Below are 21,680 nucleotides of genomic sequence, written 5' to 3' on the forward strand. Positions count from 1 at the left end.
TATCTATCTCTTATAGTTTATTATTTACTAACCTATTTATTAATGATATTCGTAATCTTTTCAGGTATGTAAACAATTCCGGAATTGTCGCCGGTAAGCAATCTGAGGAAAAACCCTAAATTTTATATTGTTACTAAGAAATATCGGCTCTCCTAGCCACTGCTGACTGACGTCAGAGCTCAAAATATGTGCACAGTCCTATAGTGTTTAAACGCAAAAACTTGCGGAATCTTGTAAACAGACTCGCATGAAGATGCCAGAGCAAATAGAACGCGGAAAGCGAGACACGAATGCGACAGTTGACTTAATCTGGGACTACATTACGCCGACTATTATTAGTAGCTGCGGCACAGCAGGAAGGAGCCGACAGACGCTCGCCCGCCTTATCAGCTAGTCCCATTATATGCGCATTGTATCTTATGAGAGAAAGCAACAAATTACACTTTTAATTGTCCATCTTTACTGTCAGTTATCTTAACAAGCTAGGGCTAAAACGCAACTAAAACTAATTAGAGCTGTGGCACGTAACTTGGCACAAATCATGCGGCAGCTGTTTCGCTCCGGGGTCCACTTCGTCAAGGGCTCCAGCAGGGGTAGTCATGACAACAGCAGTAGGAGCAGCTGGCTTGGCTGGCAACGTATTTGCATTTTGCCCTCTGTCGCTTGCTAGACGCAGGCGCTCGTCCAGCTCTGCTGCCCGGACAACCGCAAAGGCAATGGCGGCGCCCAGCAGTGAGCCGGCCAGAACATCCGACCAGTGGTGTTTGTAATCCATGACTCGACTAAGGCCGACAAATGAGGCCAGGAAGACGCAGAGCAGCTGGCACACTGGACGCAGCAAGCTGCCAGGCAGCGGCCAGCGGATGCGCTCCAAGTGGAGAGCCATGAAGACCATTCCGTAGAATGCCATGCTGGAGTGGCCACTGGGAAAGGAGACGTGGATGTCGGCGAGCATCTCCTCGGTGGCCCCCGATAGATCCGTGTTGCATCTGTAGACTGTGTGGTAGACCCCGCCGCTCCGATGCACTTCGTCTGAGCAGTAGCCATTATCGGGCAGCTGCGGCCGACAGACCTCAAAGAAATGCGGACGCAGTCTTCCGATAACATTCTTGCCCATGTCCTTGAGCAGTGACTCCGCGGCATAGCCCAAAATGAACCAGCGCAAGGTGTTGTACACACGCCAATACTGGCGACTCCCCCGCCAAGCTCGACTGGTCTCCAGGATCAGCAGAGCCATCATCGGCAAATAGATACCAATGCAATGAAGCATGAGGGAGGACACCGTATTCTCCCGGTAGGGATACATTAGTGACTCGTCATCGCAGAAGAATCCTCGTTGTGTCGTTGGCGGCCAGAGCTCTTTGAAATACGTGCTCAGCAGGAGCAGCAAGCCAAGCAGCGCTAGGTCCAGCAGTAGGCGGAAATGTCCGCGCTTAAGGAACAGCTTGCTGAGCTCTAGATCGAAACTCATGATTCGTTCAGTTAGGCAGCTCGCGTGTCACTGATCGCATCAAGCACCCAGGCGCGACGTTAGACCTCAGATTAAGACTTTAATATAATAAATTGAAGCCTCTTTGACGATTCAATCTCTGCTGATTATCGCTGAATTATATATAACACTACGGCAAGTTTATTACTACAAGCTGGCAAAAATTTAATACTCTCACAAACATACGTAGTGCACCGATGATTGTACACGAAAATATTCCTCTATTATTATCAACTTGATCAGCTAAGGGAAAGTCAGCTAAAGCTATTCGCTCTAGGTATATCAATTCTGGCGGCATATAAAGTTAATAAAATAAATTGTTCCACGTGAATTGGAATTTACAATAGTAAATTATGTACAGCAAAAACTGAAATTCTACAAAAATACATATGGAATTTTGAGACTCGAGCTGTAAAGGTGTATGAGGTATAATTAACAAATTTTCGATTAAGGTTTTAATCGGTAATAAAATATCGGGAGACATATATATACTTTGTTGGGTCTGCCATGCCTCCTTCTGCCTGTTGCATACCCTCAACTTATAGCTTTCAACAAAACTAGAATATCTAGACTCTTTGTTGCGGTGGATCCACAGTGTACATCATTTTATCTTTATAATATAATTTAAATCAGGTCTACTTATGTCACTATTCTATAATCTCTTTTCTGCTCCCATTGACAATTTTCATTTGATGTGCTGGAAAGATCTTTTGCACCATACAATAATTTCTTTGAAAATAGTCGGGTTGTCTATAAGACTTAACAGATTATCTAAAAAAGACAGCACCCTATAGCAGCTGTGATTCATCTATTGATGACATTTAAAAGTGAGTCGGCAAAGTATGTTTAATTTTAGTGTGAGAATGAGGAATGAGCCAAGGCTTAAGCACTATGATCTTCTTTAACTATAGTTAATGGTGCTACACTTATTTCACAGAAGGAGCGAAATATCTCTCACTAAATACATATTCGACCGGCATCAGCAGCGAGTTTTATATTTTGAGTGTATTAAGATTTCTAAGTGCGGATCTTTCCGTAATGATTAAATATAAATTCTGTATTATCAGTGCCTCTATATTAGTACCCCAAGTTATTGGCCTTGACAGATAAGCATCGCATGCACTCGCGCACGTGTTGCGTCTCGGGGATTCTACTAGTTGTGTAACAATATTTTCAATTTTGTCATTTGTGCGGCCTTCAGAGTTCAAATGTATTTGGCTCGAGCTTGTTTTTAAAAACATTATATTCAAAATATTATTGGCAAAACGAACGTGGATTTCTGTTGAGCTTTCATGCAAAGCTGCTCTAGTACTGCATTTCGAAAGCGCTGTATGCATTCTTATGAGAGTCCAGTTGGAAGTATCTGAAGCACTTGAGTCAGCATGCCCAAATTTGAGATGAGCAGAGCTGCTGCCCGACCGAGGCACGCGATTCCCACGATCATTCAAGCAAAGACCCAATGAAAATAAAGTTTATCATCTATGCCAGTCCCTTCATTCGCGCGACGTGTAGATGACGCAGCATAAATATTGAGCTATCAATGTAGTCGTGCATACAATACCCTGTAATCTGTGTAAATGTGTCTATAATATACATATATGATTGCTTACCGAATTCCGAAAAATCACTCTTCTCCTTCAGCATCAGCCAACAACTTCCACAGTCGACTACTCTAGCATAGATGTGACACAGTTGGAGGGTATACTTTGTGAGTCACATAGATAAACAATTATTTACCATAGCAACAATAAAACAATTAGGCTATTTTGATGAAACAAGGTGAAATTCGTAGATAAATTGATTACAAATATAGGTAAACATGAAATACAAGGGAATTTTACAGTTTGTGAATGCGCTGAGCACAATATATGAGAATTAAATTTGAAATTTGAATCAGCTTCAGCGAAGCGTAAGCCTCGAATATTACTCATCATCATTCGAATCTGTTGTGTTTTTTGGCACCCTCATTAAAAAGGATTTATAAAAGGTTTGCAAACATATTTTCAAATTCATGAGTGAGGCATAAATATCTATGCATACAAATACAAATAAAAACAAGTAAGAACGTTGCAGTAGGGCGTTACCGACTGCAGAATACTCATTCACATCCCATCAACAATTTAGTAGTTTTTCCGATTTTCTACGCCTCTACTGGGCCTCACCTCATTTTTTGTCAGTTCTCATAACGGTACCTTAACTGCAAACTTTGAATGCTTATCCTCAAAAAATCTGAAAATAACAGGGAATTTTTCGGTATGTCACGCCCCTAAAGAAGCGTAAAAATTATTTTTGGGTTATCGATAGAAGAGGTTACTGGTAACTTAAGAATCTAAATTTGAAGCTTCTAGCTATTATACTTTAGGAGATATCAATTTTTGTGATTTGCCACGCCCCCTGTGGGCGGACATATATCCGATAAAACTTTTTGGTCTTGGGTGATCAGCCCGAGTATATATACAAAATTTGAGGTCTCTGGCATCAATAGTGTTCAAAATATAGCAAAATTTAAAAGATCACTATATCTTCAGGTCCGATTTGCCACGCCCCTAATGGGCGGAGATATATCCGCCATAGCTCGTGATCTAGGGTGGTCGACGCGGACCTACATACCAAATTTCAGCTTTCTAGCTCTTCTACTAACATGATTTCTGGTTTATCGGAAAATGCATTTTCCGATTTTCCACGCCCCTAGTGGGCGAATCGGGAAAATTTTAACACTTTATAAATCGGAGATATACACGAGTATGTGTTCCAAATTTCAAGACTTTAGCTTCAATAGATTGCGTTCATACGGACAGACGGACAGCAAGACGGACATTGCACAAAACCAATATACTCATTTCACTTTCGTGAATGAGTATAATTATATAAATAAGTATGAATAAACAGCTGTAGATATGTATGTACCTAAATTCCCTGTATACATTTATGAATGTTTCTGAATTTGCCATCATAAGTTGTTAATTAGGAGAAATAGGCGCTTATCGATAATATTCATGGAATGCAAGTATATAGCTTATTATTCACGTACTTTTAGATCGAACGAATTTATTGATGTGTGTACAGGCAAACGTATTACAATATGAGTAGAACAATTTATCATGAAACTATGCATAAGTTGTGAGGCTGAATGCAAATTATATTTGATATTAGGTGCCCAACTCATATAAATATATAAATATGCGATACGTAGATATTTGAATGAATCTTATGAATACATGGAATGCGTGAAATGTTTACAAATGCATTTGAACGATTTGGTACTGGACTACAATGGACTTATGCGTTAATTAGAGTACTACAAAATACACATGGACTACAAGCTAACTTATTTATATCTTCTAGCAACTCTGTCAACTCTGATTCACAAAGTGTTCTTCGTTCAGGCTGAATTTTATTTCATTTGGAATGTTTCATTACAAATTTGCACTTTGGCGAATCTCTCCGAAGGGCGATCCGGCTAAACTTTGGTACAGTACTGGTCATCGCTGTAGCTGCTGCTGACACAGTAGGGAGGCGGGGTGCTGGGGCAGACCTCCTGCAGCGTGGCCGAGGTGTCCTCCCGTCTCAGGCCGACGCCCAGGCTGACGGCGTGGAAGGGCGACTGGAACAGCTTGGCTATGTAGCGGGCAGTGATCAGGGCTCCTGCCACGCCCAGCAGCGAGCCGGCCAGCACATCGGACCAATGATGCCAGCTGTCCATGACGCGGCTGAGCGCAGTGTACCACGCCAGCATGACGAGCAGGAACTGCAGGAAGTGGCGCACGAGCTTGGAGCTGCGCCAGCTCAGCTTGCGCTGCAGATAGAGGGCCGTGTAGAGGAGCGCGTAGAAGGCTATGCTGGAGTGGCCGCTGGGAAAGCTGAGGCGCGCCTGCCGAACGTCCGCTACGGTGAAGCCCTCTGCGGCGCACTCGTAGTCCTCCACGTAGCGATGCAGATTGATCGGATCGCTGCAGAGGCTGCCGTCGCTCAGCTGCGGCTGGCACACAGCCATGAAATGCGGTCGCAGGCGCCCAATCGTGTACTTGCCCACCTCGGTGGCGTCGAGGGTCAGCAGCATGCCGAACATGAAGTAGGTCAGCTGCCGGCCTAGCTCCACGCACCAGGTGGACAGCTGCCAGCCGAGCAGCTCCACTGTCGATGACAGCTCGCCGGCGCGCATCGAGTCCACGTACTCGACTGCAGCAAAGACGAGGAACGGCAGGGCGCCAGCCAACAGGCCCAGCATCAGGGGCGTCACGGTGTTCTCCTGGAAGGGGTACCGTATGCTCTCGTCGTCGCAGAAGAAGCCGCGCCGCGCTGGCTCCACGGCGAACTCGTAGACGTAGATGGGTATCGTCAGCACCACGATGACGAACAGCTCGATGAGCAGGCGGCGCAGTGTTTGGCGCTGGGCGGCAGAGGCTCTTCTCAGTTCCCTGTCCGTCCGGCCGTCGGCTGCTGCGGCTGCGGCTGCGGCGGAGGCGGAGGCGGCTGTGCTATTTTCGTTGTCGGCGTCGCGCATTTTTCCGCTTCTCGCCGGTCTCAATGCGATTTTAATTAGTTAATATTCCAATTTTTATGCTGTCTAATTAAGTTTGGGTTCGTTGGTTTTGTTATTATTTTTGTAATTTTTATACCCGACGATTTCGTTGGCGTCGTTGGGGGTTCGTTGTCAGCGGCGGACTGAGCTGGCCTCGAGTGGGTAACGTTCTTTTAATTTAACGATCATTTCATGCGCGACGGAGCTCCTCTCATCGCATATTGTTTTTTAAGGTCTCTCCACTTATCTCTCTCTTTCTCTCCCAGTTGTATTTTACTATGCTTGTAGTTAGCTTAGTTCTAGATTAGACTACAAGCGATTCGCCTTGTATTCGCAGTCGGTGGGTGTGCACTGAAAGAAGAGCAGTATTGATAAATTAGACCCAAGTAGAATCGAAAAGTAGAGCTATCTAAGAATCGCGTGTCTACAAGGCAATTTTGCTCAGTGTAGCAATTTCGTGGCACTTGATAAGCGCAAGTAGAGAAGCGCTCAAGATCATTTTGATAAGATAAATAAAAGCGTGTTCCAGATAGCAGACCCTCACTAAAGCGCCAGATTCGTCACCTGGGCTGGGTTTTGTGCCAATTCATTGATGCTCAGCTCATTTGAGTGATAAACTGACTGGCAAACAATCGCTGCCGCTTGCAGCGTTTATCACTTTCACCTGCCATGAAGCGCACATCGCGGGTCAGGAGCTGCCCCCGCGGGGTGACTCACTCGCTCTGCCCATGACTCGCTAAGTAGTCGCCTATTGTTTGGAGCCAGTGATGCATTGAATTGGCGCGTTGCACGCACTCGATTGAGATTCGCAGTATCATCTATGAGGCGGCAGCTAAGAGTGCAATGCGAACACGCTAATCTGTTGCGCCTCCAGCTCCAAGAGCAAGAATGGCCCCCATTGTGCGCTCTGATCTTTGGCCGAGCTCTGCGCTCGTAAACGCCGTCTGGCCAATGTCGAGTGGGCTCAGGGGTGAGGGCTGAGGGCTGAGGGCCGAGTGCTGTCCCCAAAAGCGAATGCGACGTGCACTTTGCATGCACAAAGTTGAACAGTTAATTGCATTAAAGCAACTCCATTTGAGCTGTGCAGTCGGCTGCAACAGACTGCGTAACACTCGCTCACACGCATAAACAAAACAACATGTGGATTTAGATAAACTCAGAGTGATTACAGATAGCACCGTGATACGCTAAATAAAGAGCTTAATGTGACTTTTAGCTAAATTTGTCTAGCAGTTATCTGTAATATTTGGCAAAAGCTTATGGCTGCGGATCATAGCTGATTGCGTCATTGCAGAACTGACGCTAATTCGGCACCATGAGCAATACGATTTATATGCACTGTAGTCCCAGGCAGTCTGAGCCACTAATATACTCTTTTCAATAAGTGCTTTGTCAACCATTATAAAAAGCATACTCTGATATATGTATGCAGTGACTCCACCCACCCGCCAAGTGGCTGCTCGCACTCATATTCGTACTCATATTCATAGTCGTATTCGTATTCGTATTCGTATTCGTATTCGAATTCCGTATTTGTAGTCGTTGTGGGACGTCAAATGGCGCGACCTTTAATTGAATGAATAAGCGACATTTGATTGAATTAAGGCTCTCGTCTCTGTATGCTTCACTTTTTGTTGCTTTTGTTGTCGCTGTTGTTGTTTTTAGCATATGTAAGTGTAACTCGAATGCAGCAACTGGCGCTTATTTTTTCCATTTTCATTTTCATTCTGCCCTGTTTGTGCGGGTCAACTGTTGGCATTTTAAAATGCACTTTGAACTCTTCGTTAAATGCATTATTATTATTATTATTTGTTTTTTATTTTCTGCATACTTGAAATCGAGTGAACAGCACTGCGAATGGATCCAAAGGCTTTAAAGCCAAAACCCATTTAGCTGATGATGCACTTCACGATAATAAACAACGAAAAAAGTGATGATTGCCCCTCCTCCAGTTGCTACTCACTTGCATTGCTTGGCTGCGGCCTGTTTTATAACTTCTATTAATAGCACTCATTTCTATTTATGGCTCACATTGTCCGCAATATCCAGCTTTGCGATTTTTTATTGGCTTTACGACTGCTGCCACTGAATCGATCCGAATGAGACTTTCAAGCGCCGCTCGCCGATCGGAACTGATCGAAAACAAATGCGTGCGCTCGCTCTTGTTGAATTTGTAAACAAATCGCTTTGGCACTTGTTGCTTTTTCTTTTCGTTGATGGAGCGTAGCAAAGCAGAGATGGATAAAGAGAGAGGGAGAGAGAGAGGGTTTGCTGTGCAGAGAGAGTCAAGTTAAGTGTGGACTGCGATCGGAGGTATTTCACTTGCTGTGTGGATCGTAAGCTTGTCGTTGATGGGTTACATTGGTTCTGAACTGGGCTACGGGTGGTCACTCGGCTAAATCAGAGCTAAAAGACGGTAAGTTTACGAATGGGTTTTTTCTTTTATTAATCATTCAGTATCCGTATGTGGCGCGATTGTAGTAGCCCGCGTAGCCGTAGATCTGCTCGTTGCGAGGCCACTGGCGGCGCTTGACTCGCACCTCCCTGAACAGGTGGGCCACAAAGATGACCACGAACGAGGCCAGACTGAAGCCCACTGCCAGGCCGGCTACTACATCAGACAGATGATTCTGGTAGGTGGAGAGGCGCTCCAGGCACACCAGCAGCGCCATCGCCGCGCAGGCCAGCTGCAGCGTGGCGCGCAGCACCCTCAGCCAGGGCGCAAAGAGCCGGACCTGCATGTAGTAGATGAGGAAGACCATGGCGTAGCTAGTGCTGCTCGCAAAGCCGCTGGGGAACGAGTGGCGCACCAGCGCGAGCAGCTCCTGCGAGGCAGCGAACTCGGTGCAGCTGAAGAGCTCGATGTAGCGAGTGGCGTTGCTTGAGGACTGCGAGCCGCAGCTCTGCCTACTCCCCTCCTCCTCGTCGACCCAGCTGGGCTGGCACACGTCGAAGAAGTACGGACGCAGCCGGCCAGTGGAAAACTTGGTCACTCTAATCACCAGGAGCGTGAGGCCCAGGCCGAACAGGTAAACGCCGATGACCTTGTAGCACTCGCTGATGAAGCTGGGAATGCGCGCCCCGACGAACACAAACCGCTGCCGCAGCTCCACGGAGCTGGGCAGTAGAGCAGCCCGTAGTATCTCCACCACCAAGATGAAGGCCGCTGGCAACGCCACCACCGCCAAGGTCAGGTGGGCCTTGGTCAGCCAGGGCTGGTGGTACGGATAGCGCAGGCTGGCGTCGCTGCAGTGGAAGCCGCGCTGAGCCGTCGTCAGCTGCTGGGGCAGCACCACCAGCGCGGCGCCGTAGACGGCCAGGAGGAGCAGAAAGTCGATGATGAGCCGCGAGAGCAGTCGCGTGTTGGGATTGCCGCACATTTTGACACTAGCTGCTTGGCCGCTTCACTGGTTCGCTGCTTGGCTGCTTGGCTGGTTGGCTGGTTGGCGGTGAGGTCGCCGTGTCTTGCAGCTGGGCTCGTGGCTAATTTACATGTCTATCGCAGTTACGAGGGCCGCTCTAGCTGCCACCAGGCAAAACTTGTTTCACAGCCCCCAGCCACCGAGCTGGCCACGTTCTTTGTGTCGGGCTGCTCACTGCTCAAAACTTGGTAACAATGCACAGCTCAGTCCGAGTCGGGCTGTCGCATTCCCATGCTGCTTATCGATTGCTCAAGTATGCAAATCTTTATTAATTTATTCCTCGTCTTTCAACCGGCTGTGGCGCGCTTGGCAATATCTAATTTTGGCTATTGAAATGGGCTTTGTTGACTTTCCGTTGCTCCCGAGAATCTATGGCGCCATTCAGACCTCTGCTCGATTCAAGCTGCCTGACAAAAGCAAAACTAACTGTAAAACTATACAGAACATTCTAAAACACGATTTAAGCAGTCGCCGCTCTGAGCTTCAAATTGAAATCGAATAGCCAAGAGAGTCTGGCATCCCAGCTGCACATTGGCGAAACATATTTCAGTCGAAATCCTTCAGCTGCATCGATATTTGCATTGCGTGCTCATCCACTCCGCTCCACTCCACTCCACTCCACTCCTCAGCGAGGCGTTCCACTCAGCTAACTCTGAGTAAAACTGCGTTCGGTCTTTGCTTTCTAATTTAACTCGAGGCGCAGATCGATCAACAGCTTATTGCCGAATTCATTTGAATCATTATCAACTTTCTTTCAAGTGAAACATTCCGCTCCATTATGCTATTAATATCGAATTTTATTATGCTAAAATATAAAAAACAAAACAGATTTGTGAGAGACTATTCTTCTACTTCTACTTCTACTTCTACTTCTACTGCTTCTACTGGTTCGGCTGGGAGGCACAAATGGGTTCGTGGAGCACCTGCCTCGCTTGCGATGCCGCAGAGGCTGATTAGGATTAGGGCACGTATCCGTAGTTGTGGTACGGCTGGGCATATTGCGCTTGGGCAGGATGCGCCGCCAGGTAGGGCAGCGTGCCAAATGTGTAGGCGGGCAGAGCTGGCGGCACGGCAGCAGCAGCGGCCACTGCGGCGGCATTCGACTGCGACTTGGTGGAGCTCTTGGGCGACACCTGGCCCTTCCTCAGCGTGTTGGCGGAGTAGCCAGCGCGACCCCAGCGCTTGAACGCAAACAGATCGGCCACATAGACGCTGGTCAGCCAGGCGAACAGCACGCCGAACAGGGCGCCGGCCAGCACGTCGGACCAGTGGTGCCAGTAGTCGGTGATCCTGGTCAGCGACACGTACCAGCCGAACATCACGAAGAGGAACTGCAGCAGGTGCTTCATCAGCTTGGAGATGCGCGTGCTGAGCGCCGCCTGCAGGTAGATGGCCAGGTAGACCATCGAGTACATCATGAGGCTGGCGTGGGCGCTGGGAAACGACTGATTCAGCTGATCAAAGTGAAAGTCCGTCATGTTGGGATTGCTGCAGGTGTAGCTGTCGATGTAGCGCCCCTCGTTCTGGGCGTCGCTGCAGCTGGAGCCGTCGGGCAGCACCGGCTGGCAGACGGCGTAAAAGTGCGGTCGCAGGCGCCCGATGCACAGCTTGCTGAGCAGCGTGGTGAACGCCAGCATGGCCAGGCCGAAGAGATAGTAGCCAGCCTGCTTGTACAGCTGCCCCATGCGGTGCAGCAGTCGGCAGCCGTCGCGCTTCTCCCGGGCGCCCGCCTCCCGACCCGGCAGCTGCTTGAACAGCTCCACAACGATGATTACGCACGTGGGCACAGCCAGAGCCACGGCGATGAGCAAGGCCACCCCAATCGTGGCCTCCTTCAGGGGATAGCCCAGTGACTCATCGCCGCAGAAGAAGCCGCGCTTGAAGGGCTTCACCAGCTTCACCAGCGCCACGATGCCGCCCATCAGGGCGACCCACAGCAGCAGATCGCAAATGCCGCAGACCAGCTTCGTGTACTTGGACATGGCGATCGAGCGACTCCGAGCTGAAGATGCGTTAGCAGAGGTCTCAACCGAACGCCAAACCGCGCTTTACTAACCGAGCGACGCTGCTTGAGTGTCTTGTCTGGCTGGTCTGGGCCCGACTTGGCCGTGATTTTCTCCTCTCTGTTGCTCTCTCGCTCACTCTCTCTCTCTCTCTGTGTGTGTCTGTTCTCAATGACTGCTGTGGCAGCTCTTTGCGGTCTGTCAGTCACATGAGACTGCAAGTGCTGCCGCTCTACGCGTGCTACATTCGCACACCGCCCCGCCCACTTGGCAAGTGGCTCAGCTGTTGCCTGGTAACGGGTAAGTCTGCCTATCAACAAGCCATAAATAATTAAAAATTATATCGTACATTTTCATTGAAATGAAAATCAAGACTGCGGCTTACAATGGATTTTAATTGGAGCTAAACACCACAGCTCAGGGGGTGCCCAGCCCAGGAAGTGGGGCAGCCTTTCAAGCTAACAAATCTGACCCCAAAGAGTAACTAGGAATCTTTATGCAAATCAGCTGCAGATCGACTCGTAGCATTTACCACCGAATTTCTTCCGAACTGGGCCCCACACAGCATCGACGTGGAGAAACTGGTTTCACTTGCGGCCAAAGAAATTTTTAGCACCACTCAAAAGAAAACTTGTTTACTATATACATTCGCCCATATGCCTGGGCACGGCTGTCGAGGTGCGGGGAGAGGTCCTGCCCCTTGCGGTTCTCTATGGCTGCCACTTCACTTCTGATGCGTGTGCATAATTCGCGAGTGGATATGAAGTGGAACCGCGCCGCGATGCTCCGAGCCATGAGCCACTGAAGTGTTACGGCGCTGCGGGCGGGACGGAGGCTAATTGCTGCTTGGACTGATTCGCCAATGAGTATGCCTTGGGAATTTCTCTCTTGCAGCTTGGCCATGAGTCACGAGCAGCGCAGCTCTGCCTCGATGTGCAACGTCCCAGACCTGCTAGTGCCCACCTGCGTACCTGTGCGAGAAGACTCTGGCGTCTGACGTCACTCGCATTCTTCATTCAGGTCTCACAGCTGACGCTCAATGACGCTCGAAAGCTCAGCTCGCAAAGCTCAATGAAGCAGAGCTTTGAGCTCAAACGGGTTCCCCTCAACGAATACTCCCAGCTTTTGCAATTAACTTAATTCACAGCTGTCGGCGTCTGCGGCTCGTTAGCTTGTTAAATTGCTGTTCAAATATATTTATGATATTTATATGAAGTCTGCCTGTATTAACTGTATTTTTCATATTTGAGTGTTAATTTATGCATTCTGTTAATTGAGTTTGTGCAAAGCGGCATCGCTGTTTACTGCCCATAATGCTGATCATCCTGACTGCTTGCCTAAGCATTTCGGATTTGTGTGTGACTTTTGTGTGTTTTGGGAATCCGATTCTCTATAATTTATGCTACCCGTTGGCAGAAAGAATAAACGTTGCATATTCGCTATTTATAAATTGTTATTAATGCTTCCGTTACTGGAATTAATTAATCATCGCACTCATAATTCCGCAACTTTCCTTTGTTTAAGTGACTAATTGTTTACATAATATAATATAAAGTGCACATTCTAGGCCGTTGCTGATATTCTTATAAGTGGGCTGAGCCTTTGCTTTCATGGGTGCATTGCACGTGCAAAGAATTAAAGTCAATTGATTCTCAATTCGGATCTTCAATTGGTCTGCCCGCAGGGTGTTAACTCTCGTAGCAGACTATGTTGATTACTTCTATTCTGTAGGACATAGTTCAATATATCACTGCCTGAATAATATTTATATAAAATACTTTACCCTCTCATCTTATTACTCATATTTTTCTAATGCAAGTTTCGCTCTTGCGAATGCCTCTTATCGAATCGATTCGTTCTTATCAGCAACTCACCTCTGTCTCAGTTCGCCTCGGCCCACCTGGCTGTCAGACAGGCGGCACCTGCTGCCTGGGGGAATTGGCTAAGCCAACAATAAGTGCACACAAGTAAACAAGCCGCGAAATAGCAATTAGCCCTGAGAAAAGTAAAAACAAAATATTGTCACGATGCAAACAATTGGCACTCATCGCGGCCTCCGCGGGGCTAGTGGGCGGCTGCTGGGACTCGGCTGCGATTGCCTACGCGATCGTTATCGCATTCTTACACCTTGGGCTAATCAGCCACACCTGTTGAACCTGGAGCATTGGAATGCACGGCATGTTGTCACTCGCTCACTCGCTCACTCTCCTACACTTTCTCATTTTCATATAACCGGAATGCAAAATCTATGCACAAGTTAGAATTATGGAGAATCTCAGCCTGGAAAATCTCAGTTACTTCATAATGGCTATAATTATTAGTTGAAATAGATACTAATATCTATATTTGCCGGCTAGCAATATCCCAATGGATGGACAATCTATAGATCTATCTGTTTGGGAGGTCATTTACATAGTTGGAGATCATGTGAGAGATGAACGTATATAATTTTGATAATTAGATGTAAACATTGAACTCGTGAATATACTTTTAAATTTCCGAGACTTCAGCTTGACTATCTAAAAGTCATAGGAGTGTGTAAACATTTACTGTAATACATATAGACAGAGGGACGGGCAGCAGGCCGGAAGAAGAGTGTATTCTGCACCCCAAGCGAACGAATATAAAAACTGATTTACAGATTGATGAGCCAACAGAAATTAGGTCCGAACTTGAATCGTCAGTCGATCTTTGTCTGAAACCAGCTCGGATTGTTGACGTTTCTGGCTACTGAATTTTGTAGTTAAATTTCGCATGCTCTGTTATGCTTTGCAGCCCAGAGTCAGAGCCAGAGCCAGAGCCAGACCCAGGCCCAGACAGAGCACTGTCGAGTTGGGTAATCGCTACCTCAGCGTGATTGATGAATTGCGCAAAAAATTAATTTGAATTAATATTTATTTGTTATTCGTTTGTATTACTGCAGCGACATTGCAAATTCGCTGATCCAATTGAATTTTCTTTTCTTTTCGTTTTTTTTTTTTTTTTTTTTACTTTGTGCTGTTTCTACAAACGCCCCTACCTCCCTCCCTCCCGTCGCCCCCCTCTCTACAGCGTCTATCTCCCTCAGGTCAGCATTGATCGCTTTTTGTGGCGCGTGCTGTGGTTTCTCACTGATACGGCTATGAGCTGTGGATCTGCGGCTTGCGGATTACTCGGCCCTGGAAGTGGGGCGTATTTCATTGCGATGTGGCTGTGTGCTTAATCCAGTCCAATGATATCGGCTTACAATGAGTGCAAAAATAACATAAAAATGAAAACTGTGTAGAGTTAAGTTACAAAGACTTAAACCGTTTTTTACTTATGTCCCATGTAAGTAATTCATTCAATTTTATATTGCAATTGGAATTTGGCATTGTGCGAATTTAAGAATGATAAACTTGTGAATGCATTCACGAGCTTAACAATCGATGCTTTCTGTTAAATTATAGATCAAGGCTGTAAATGAAAAGAGAGAACCAATGGTTCTCCATAAGATATAATATTAAGCTGGTATGAAAAAAGTTACCTTTAGGGATAAGTATTTGGGTTTCCAATCTCTAATCCTGAGTATCCTATATTACCATCATAAAGGTCTATAGAGATAGGCTATAGGAAAACATTGTCTGCTGAACCCTTTCGCCTCGTTTCGATACAGATGAAATATGATCGTTAAATCCACTTGCAATGATTCACATGTCTCTCGCGGAGTCGCAAGCCAACAGATTTGCAACTTCGCTTTATTCGGAAATTAGCATAAATTAACAGCGAATGGCCAATCGCGACAATTCCTATGTAAATTGAGAGGTTGAAAATTGCCATAAAGAAGCTATATGCGCTGTAAGACTACAAAGTGGCCATAAAGTCGCTGCAGTTTATGGGCAGCATTTGCGGAGCAACATGCCTGCCCCAGCAGCACTCGGAGTACTTGTCCAAGTGGGTCTCGCCGTCGTCGTAGTCGTCGTCGTCGTCGTCGTCGTCGTCGTCGTCGTCTCCATATCCGTGCATAGCTCACGGCTTGCTCGAGAGGCCCGTGCGACGACCTACATCAACAATCGCTATAAGACACGCAGCAAGCGATCCGAGCAGAGCCCAGCAGCCAACTTAGTCACGTTGCGCTGACCTACTGCTGGAAAGGGAGGCAGGGCATGGGAGTCGTCAGCTGCTGCCTCAGACTCTGCTCGAGCGGAGGCACTCCTTCATCTCGTAGGTATTCATCGGGTAAATGCAACTCTTTCATTATGCACAAATGCCAAGACGCTGGCAAACAGGCCTAAGCAAACATTGCAAAAGCAAACCTTGAAACAATTCAACAGTTTCCTCATTAGCGTCAGCACCGAAGCCGAGAAATACGAGTGCGCTGGTCCCACTGGTCGAGACGAGAACGCTGACGAGGCGACGCTCCCGCCGCCGACGAAGCTAAATTGATAAGAAACATAGCATTGAAATTCAATATCAATGCGAACCGATGCGAACAACACCAAGAACCCTCCTCCGCAGTTGCGGTGGGTTTAGTGGGTTCTCCACGAGCTAATAGCAGCAGCAGCAGCAGCAGCAGCGCGACTGAGCTGCTCGACAGCACGATCGACGCTGTCGCTGTCGCAGTCGCAGTCACAGTCACAGTCAGATTTGGTCGCCCAAGCAAACCGTCAGCGTCGTCGCGTAGCTCCGGCTAGACCACGAAACGAACACGGCCAACGAGATTGTTGCCCAGGAAACCCACAGCCCACAGGCAAAACAAAAAAGAAAAGGCAAAGAGCTAAGCCAGAGACGAACGACTGACAGTGGCATTTCAGGCCAATTGATTTAATTTTCCACTCCGACAAAATGCGCGCGCTAATACTTTGAAAAACTATTCCGACGAGCTATTAAGGCCGCTTCACAGCTTCCCAGAAACAATAGAAAATTGCTTTTGACGCGAGCTCTGAAAATCGTGACGCCTGTTTTGAAAGCAACTCGAGTTGATAAATCTACGAAAATAAATGAAAACGCAATTTGTGACTGCCAAGTGCCAAAAAGTGAATGAACAAACGAGTCGCTCTTGCGAACATTTGTGTTGATTAAAGCTCTTAGCCGACGATGCTATAAGGCATGCCGATTGTGTAGATCAGCGAGTGCTTAAGTGATAAGGCAGCCAATAAACAATTTCAAAACAAAATATATGCTGTTTGCCGAACAATCAAAATCAGTTGCATAGGACAGACAGTCATCACATATTCGGAATGACTCCGAATACAAAATAATTACGATAGCGGAGCACTAATGAGAGATCCCAAATAGGAAAACTTTATAATAATTGATTTGAAATTAGTTTAGCATTTACTCCGAAGCAACTCCGAATTAACTTTGAATTGTCTCCTAATAAAATTCTGAAATAGTTCCGAATAAATTCCGAACTCCGAATTAACTCCGAATTAACTCCGAATCTACTCCGAATTAGTTCCGAACTAACGCAATCATGCGCACGTTTAAGCGCGGCTTCTTCTGCTCGGACCTGTCATTGCGCTACCCATACCGCGAGTGCACCATCACAGTGCCCATGCTGTTGGTGATGATGCTGCTGCTGCCGATGCTCTTCATCAGCGTGGTGGAGATAATGCGCCGCTGCAGGCACCTGCGCATGCGGAAATACCTGCGCAATCTGTGGCGCTCGCAGGCGACGTTCAGCTTCGGCTTCATCGCCACCTTCCTGACCACGGAGCTGGCCAAGCACGTGGTGGGGCGACTGCGTCCGCATTTCTACAGTGCCTGCCAGCCGCGGCTGCACGACGGCTCGAGCTGCGCGGATGCCCACAATGCGGACGTGTACGTGCAGCAGTTCTACTGCAGCAACCGCAACCTCTCCTCGCAGCAGATACGCGAGCTCCACGTGAGCTTTCCCAGCGCGCACAGCAGCCTCAGCTTCTACTCCATGTGCCTGCTGGCCTTCTACGTGCACAGCGTGTGGCAGGGGCGGGGCAGCGTGCGCGTCATGCGCCACATACTCCAGTTCCTGCTGCTCATGGCCGCCTGGTACGTCTCGCTGAGCCGCGTCGCCGACTACTGGCACCACTGGTCGGACGTGCTGGCGGGCGCCTTACTGGGCGTCGTCTACGCGACGATCACGGCTATTTATGTGGGCGATCTGCTGCATGTGCGACCCCACGCGGCCAGTCCCGTTGCACTGGGCTACTTGAGCGCGCCGACCAACTGCGCTGGCTGCCACCATCGGCACCGCCATCTACACCAGCAGCTGCTGGCCGAGAATAACAATTCGACGACTTCGAACAAGGTGCACTTCTTAGCAGGCGCTGCGGTTGCGGCTGCGGCTTCCGACACGGCCGCGTCGCTGGACTATGGACCCAACAACGTCGATGATCGGGCCGATCGCGATATCGAGCACGCAGTCAACGTCGACTGCGACTGCGACGGCAGCAACGGCAGCATCGGCGGCGATGACAGCGACAGCGACAGCGACAACAAGCCGCCCACATCACGTTCAGCAACGCCACCGCCCAGTGGAGCAGGGCTGCCGCTGAGCTTGCCAAATGCTGTCTAAGCCGACAGATCCGGCAGAGATGGGGACCCATAGGCTGAAGCTATTTCGACTATTTTTCCATTAGAAATCGAAGCTAACCAAAATGTGATAAGCGCGCGGCGCACTGTTTACCTGATATGCACATGCCGCATGCCGTTAATGATTTACGAAATCCGACGTTGTGCAACGCCGCTCGCACCGTGGGCACGGAACGCAAACGGCGACACAAAATAATTCTTATCAAAGCGTAAATGCACGGATGGCCAGCAGCTCGTCCTCATAGCGACTCCTCAGTAGCTCAGCCGCTCTCGCAGCGTTTCAGCGTTTCGCAATCACACCCATTGTAGAGTAGCCCGAATCAGAGATATACTGGCTCAGCAGCAGCAACTCCTTCGGCGCTTGGCGGCTGCCGCTTGTTTGTTAGTAAACAATGCCGCAGCTGCCGCTTTGAAGTGAGCAGACGGCGGCCTGCGGCCTGCTGCAGCGGGCTGCCCAATCAGCTGATACAATCTTCAGGCAGCGGCGTCGGCGTCGACGTTGGTGTCGGCATCGAATAGTTTTAAATGCCTTGCGATAGCCACAGAGTCGATAAGGCAGCAAAAACACTGTACAAAGTAAAAGTAAGTCAAGTCGCCAGAGTCCAACCAACTGCGCAATACTCGTTCACGGTGCATCGATGATTCGGTTTGCCGAACCTATATGAAATGAGGGTATGCACGAGCAGATGTTCTCAATTTCCACAGCAAGAAACCTATATACTCTATCAATCGGCAATATAATGCCATCTAAAATGTTCTAGCTGCAGTTTGTGTTAAAGATTTATTAGTGCTCGAGTCGAATGATTTATGAACAGATTTATAATAATTATTTGTTTTATGTTAATTATGTTTAGTGTTTGTTTGTCGATTCCTTCAAATAAATCAATTACCGCAATATGATTTGTGGAACTCTCTCTATAAGATCTATAATCTGCTTTATAGCATTAATTGGCCTCAACTGTTTATTGGTTTCAACTAGTTCTATCAGAGTGCGTACTTTCGAGGAAGCCTATCTCGCAAATTCCTTAACACCAGAATCAGATAGAAGAGCGCCAGATAAGACAAAGCGACACGCAGCTGCGATAGCCGTTGTCGATAGAGCCAATATGTAATTGTGGTCATAACATACGCTGTAGACACACGACAAACAGTTCTCTGCTACGCTGGCTGCACTGGAGGTGTTTCCTATCTAATCACTTGATAAGGACTTACTAGAACAAATAATATAACGTCTAGGTGCTTCGCACTCGTTATGGGTGCTCCACAGAAAACATGGTTCGTTTTGCATGCCTGGGCTGATAAGTGAATCAAAATAAACAACGGTGCCGTTATGAAGAGGCTTGGCGCCAGTAACATTAACTTTCGACTGAACAACGATTTGGCCCGGAATTCAGATGAGGAGCCAAGAGTTTCATTTGATTTCATGCCGTACACAAATAGTTTTCAATTGATATTTAAGCATTTGAATCAATTTCCTGGCCCACTAATTCGTGTTGGCGAATCTATCTGCCCCTGGCATAATCTTCAGGGCTTGCCAATTTATATTGATTTTAGCCCCCAGGCAGCGCATCAGCTACGATTGATGTTCAGCTATGTAATTGAGGCCCATTTCCTAGTCACCTAGATATGAGCACACTTAGCCCAGCACACACGCAAATACAGATACAGATACAGATACAGACACACATACAGATACAGATGCAGATACATTACGAGATAACTGCCGCTTTGAAGTACAACAGACTTTTGTGGTTTAGCGGTGCGCACGAAATCAAAGCCCGAAATGGAGCCACAGCACGGAGGGAAAGCCTTACAAATAGCACGCAAAACCAAAGCCAAGCAATTTATTTTCAAGCACAACAGAAAACGAAACGAAAAATCCCACTCCCCTCCCGCCAAGTACAAAACAATCGAGTGCAATCTTGCAGATAAATTTTGAATATGGAACGAGAGTGAGTGCTCCGCCGGAGTGCTGAGTGCGGTGCGGTGCAGTGCGGTGCAGTGCAGCTGCTGCAATTTTCCTCCCTTTTTCCAATTACTCGTACAATATCTGTTTTCTTGCCTTTTTACCTTTTGCCACTCATGATATTTATAAATGGCAAATATGCCGAACAGTGGGCGGAAATCAAATCACAGCAGCAACTCGGCTATTTACATAACTCTGAAGTATTCCCCATTTGCCAGCGAAACTCCATAAAAAAGCGAAAGTTAATCAAGAATTTGATCGATGCTGAAGTACTTTTTAAATACTGACTCGGTATTTAATTGGCTCCCAAACTCCCTAGCAACATGGAACCGTCAACTGGCTGGCAGATGCCTCTGGCAACCCCACTGTGCTTAGAGCATCAGATTTATTGTGTTTCTTCTGCACATTTTACCACTGTATCTGACAGCGCTCTTCTACGACATCGACGCATAGTTTGTCTCTGCTACTCTATTGACATTTCCTCAAAAACTTTTCTCATCAATTCATGTCAGTGTGCTAGTGTGTATGTGTGCGTGTGTGTGCATGTGTGTGGGTGCGAGTGTGTTGGTACTTGTAAATACGACAACGTTTATTGTCATTGGAATTATTACTGCCACATGCGAATAGAGCAGAGAGTGGAGCGGAACGGCGGGAAGGGGAAGGGGAGGGGGAAGGGAATAGCCAGCTCGTCTGGCAGTTTTCCAGCCCGTCTCCAGCGTCAGCGTCATTGTAGGTAGACATCACAATGGTTGCTAGGGGAAAACCTGTTTTTCAGTTTGGATTTTCTTTGCCCGCCAGCAGCAGAGCGACGGTGGGTGACGGTGGACGGGGGAGTAGGACGCGACGGGAGGCGGGTCTAGCAATGTCTTGCGTATTTTTTGGCGTATGCGAAAATTTAACGAATCATGAAATACGATAATTGAACCATGCACAAGACTTCATCGTCGTCAGGCAGTGGAGGAGCCATCTTCAACTTTCAGCATCGGTGGCTGCTTTGTTTGCCCCTCTCTCTGTATGTGTGTGTGGGTGTGTGGGTGTGTGTGCCACGTATGTGTCTGGCATAATAAAATTTTATTGTAACCAAAAGTTGCTACCACTCATTCACGGATGGGACAGGGGGAGTGCGGCGTAGTTTTTGCCATCTGTAGCTCTCGTAATTGTTGTGTGTGTGTATGTGTGTGCATGTGTGCGTGCGCCTGCCTCCGGGAGCCATTGAATGCATTGAGAGAATGGCAAACTAAACACCCACACGCTATGAAATTAGCGGACTGTGCGCGGGAATGGGATGTCTTGGGCATGTCTTGCCGGGATCTTAGTGTGTTTAACTGTGTCGCACGCAACAATGTCATGGTTATCGTCAATGCCTTTGATTTCAGCTCCACTAATTTGAGCTGCGGCTTGCGGGTATCCGGAATTGTGTAGTATACTTTTGGGCGGGGCTGCCATTTCGACAACTTTCCTTCCACATGTGCGCTTCGAATCGTACGACGGCGCAACAGAACAAGAATTGCTACAAAGAGCACATCCAATGTCAACCTGCACTCGGATTTCCATCGAGGGCCACACCTGGCACAAGCTACAAATTCACAAAACAATTTTTTCTTAAATCGGATCCAAGCAGATATCTAAAAGATATGAAATATTTATAATTATATTGAAGAAATTATAATGTTAAGGCCCCGAACATTATTAAACTTGTAATATAATTTGTACCAATGCATTTTATTTACGGTTGAGTTCCTGTTCT

The 21,680-nt window shown here is 47.4% G+C and overlaps 5 protein-coding genes across 7 annotated transcripts in view; 1 reads left to right on the plus strand and 4 right to left on the minus strand.

Moving 5' to 3' along the window:
• Positions 1 to 437: 437 nt before the first annotated feature.
• Positions 438 to 4,718, minus strand: LOC108613959 (putative phosphatidate phosphatase). Its single transcript, XM_018007785.2, has one exon. It carries the CDS (start codon positions 1,469 to 1,471, stop codon positions 506 to 508), a length of 966 nt encoding a protein of 321 aa, XP_017863274.1. The 5' UTR covers positions 1,472 to 4,718; the 3' UTR covers positions 438 to 505.
• A 145-nt stretch (positions 4,719 to 4,863) lies between these two features.
• On the minus strand, positions 4,864 to 5,993 carry LOC108613957 (putative phosphatidate phosphatase). The gene has a single exon (XM_018007783.2). The coding sequence runs from the start codon at positions 5,991 to 5,993 to the stop codon at positions 4,950 to 4,952; it is 1,044 nt and encodes a 347-aa protein (XP_017863272.1). The 3' UTR covers positions 4,864 to 4,949.
• Positions 5,994 to 8,339: 2,346 nt separating this feature from the next.
• Positions 8,340 to 21,680, minus strand: part of LOC108613960 (putative phosphatidate phosphatase) — a 64,744-nt gene continuing 51,403 nt past the window's right edge. The window contains exons 2-3 of one of the 3 annotated variants that reach the window (XM_089468340.1): positions 21,647 to 21,680; positions 8,340 to 10,238 (exon numbers count right to left, since the gene is read on the minus strand). In XM_089468340.1, the coding sequence (XP_089324466.1) occupies positions 8,465 to 9,391 (927 nt within the window). In that variant the 5' untranslated portion in view covers positions 9,392 to 10,238; positions 21,647 to 21,680 and the 3' untranslated portion in view covers positions 8,340 to 8,464. Of the gene's footprint in view, positions 10,239 to 18,061; positions 18,140 to 21,646 lie in introns of those variants that run through there. The other 2 variants (XM_018007786.2, XM_089468341.1) reach the window with 2 other exon arrangements.
• Positions 10,245 to 14,935, minus strand: LOC108613958 (putative phosphatidate phosphatase). The gene has a single exon (XM_089468339.1). The coding sequence runs from the start codon at positions 11,413 to 11,415 to the stop codon at positions 10,393 to 10,395; it is 1,023 nt and encodes a 340-aa protein (XP_089324465.1). The 5' UTR covers positions 11,416 to 14,935; the 3' UTR covers positions 10,245 to 10,392.
• On the plus strand, positions 15,301 to 18,888 carry laza (lazaro). The gene has a single exon (XM_018007782.2). It carries the CDS (start codon positions 16,871 to 16,873, stop codon positions 17,948 to 17,950), a length of 1,080 nt encoding a protein of 359 aa, XP_017863271.1. The 5' UTR covers positions 15,301 to 16,870; the 3' UTR covers positions 17,951 to 18,888.

Source organism: Drosophila arizonae, chromosome 4 (assembly GCF_054131065.1).
Source record: "Drosophila arizonae isolate 15081-1271.41 chromosome 4, UAZ_ARI_1.0, whole genome shotgun sequence".
Lineage (NCBI taxonomy): Eukaryota > Metazoa > Arthropoda > Insecta > Diptera > Drosophilidae > Drosophila > Drosophila arizonae.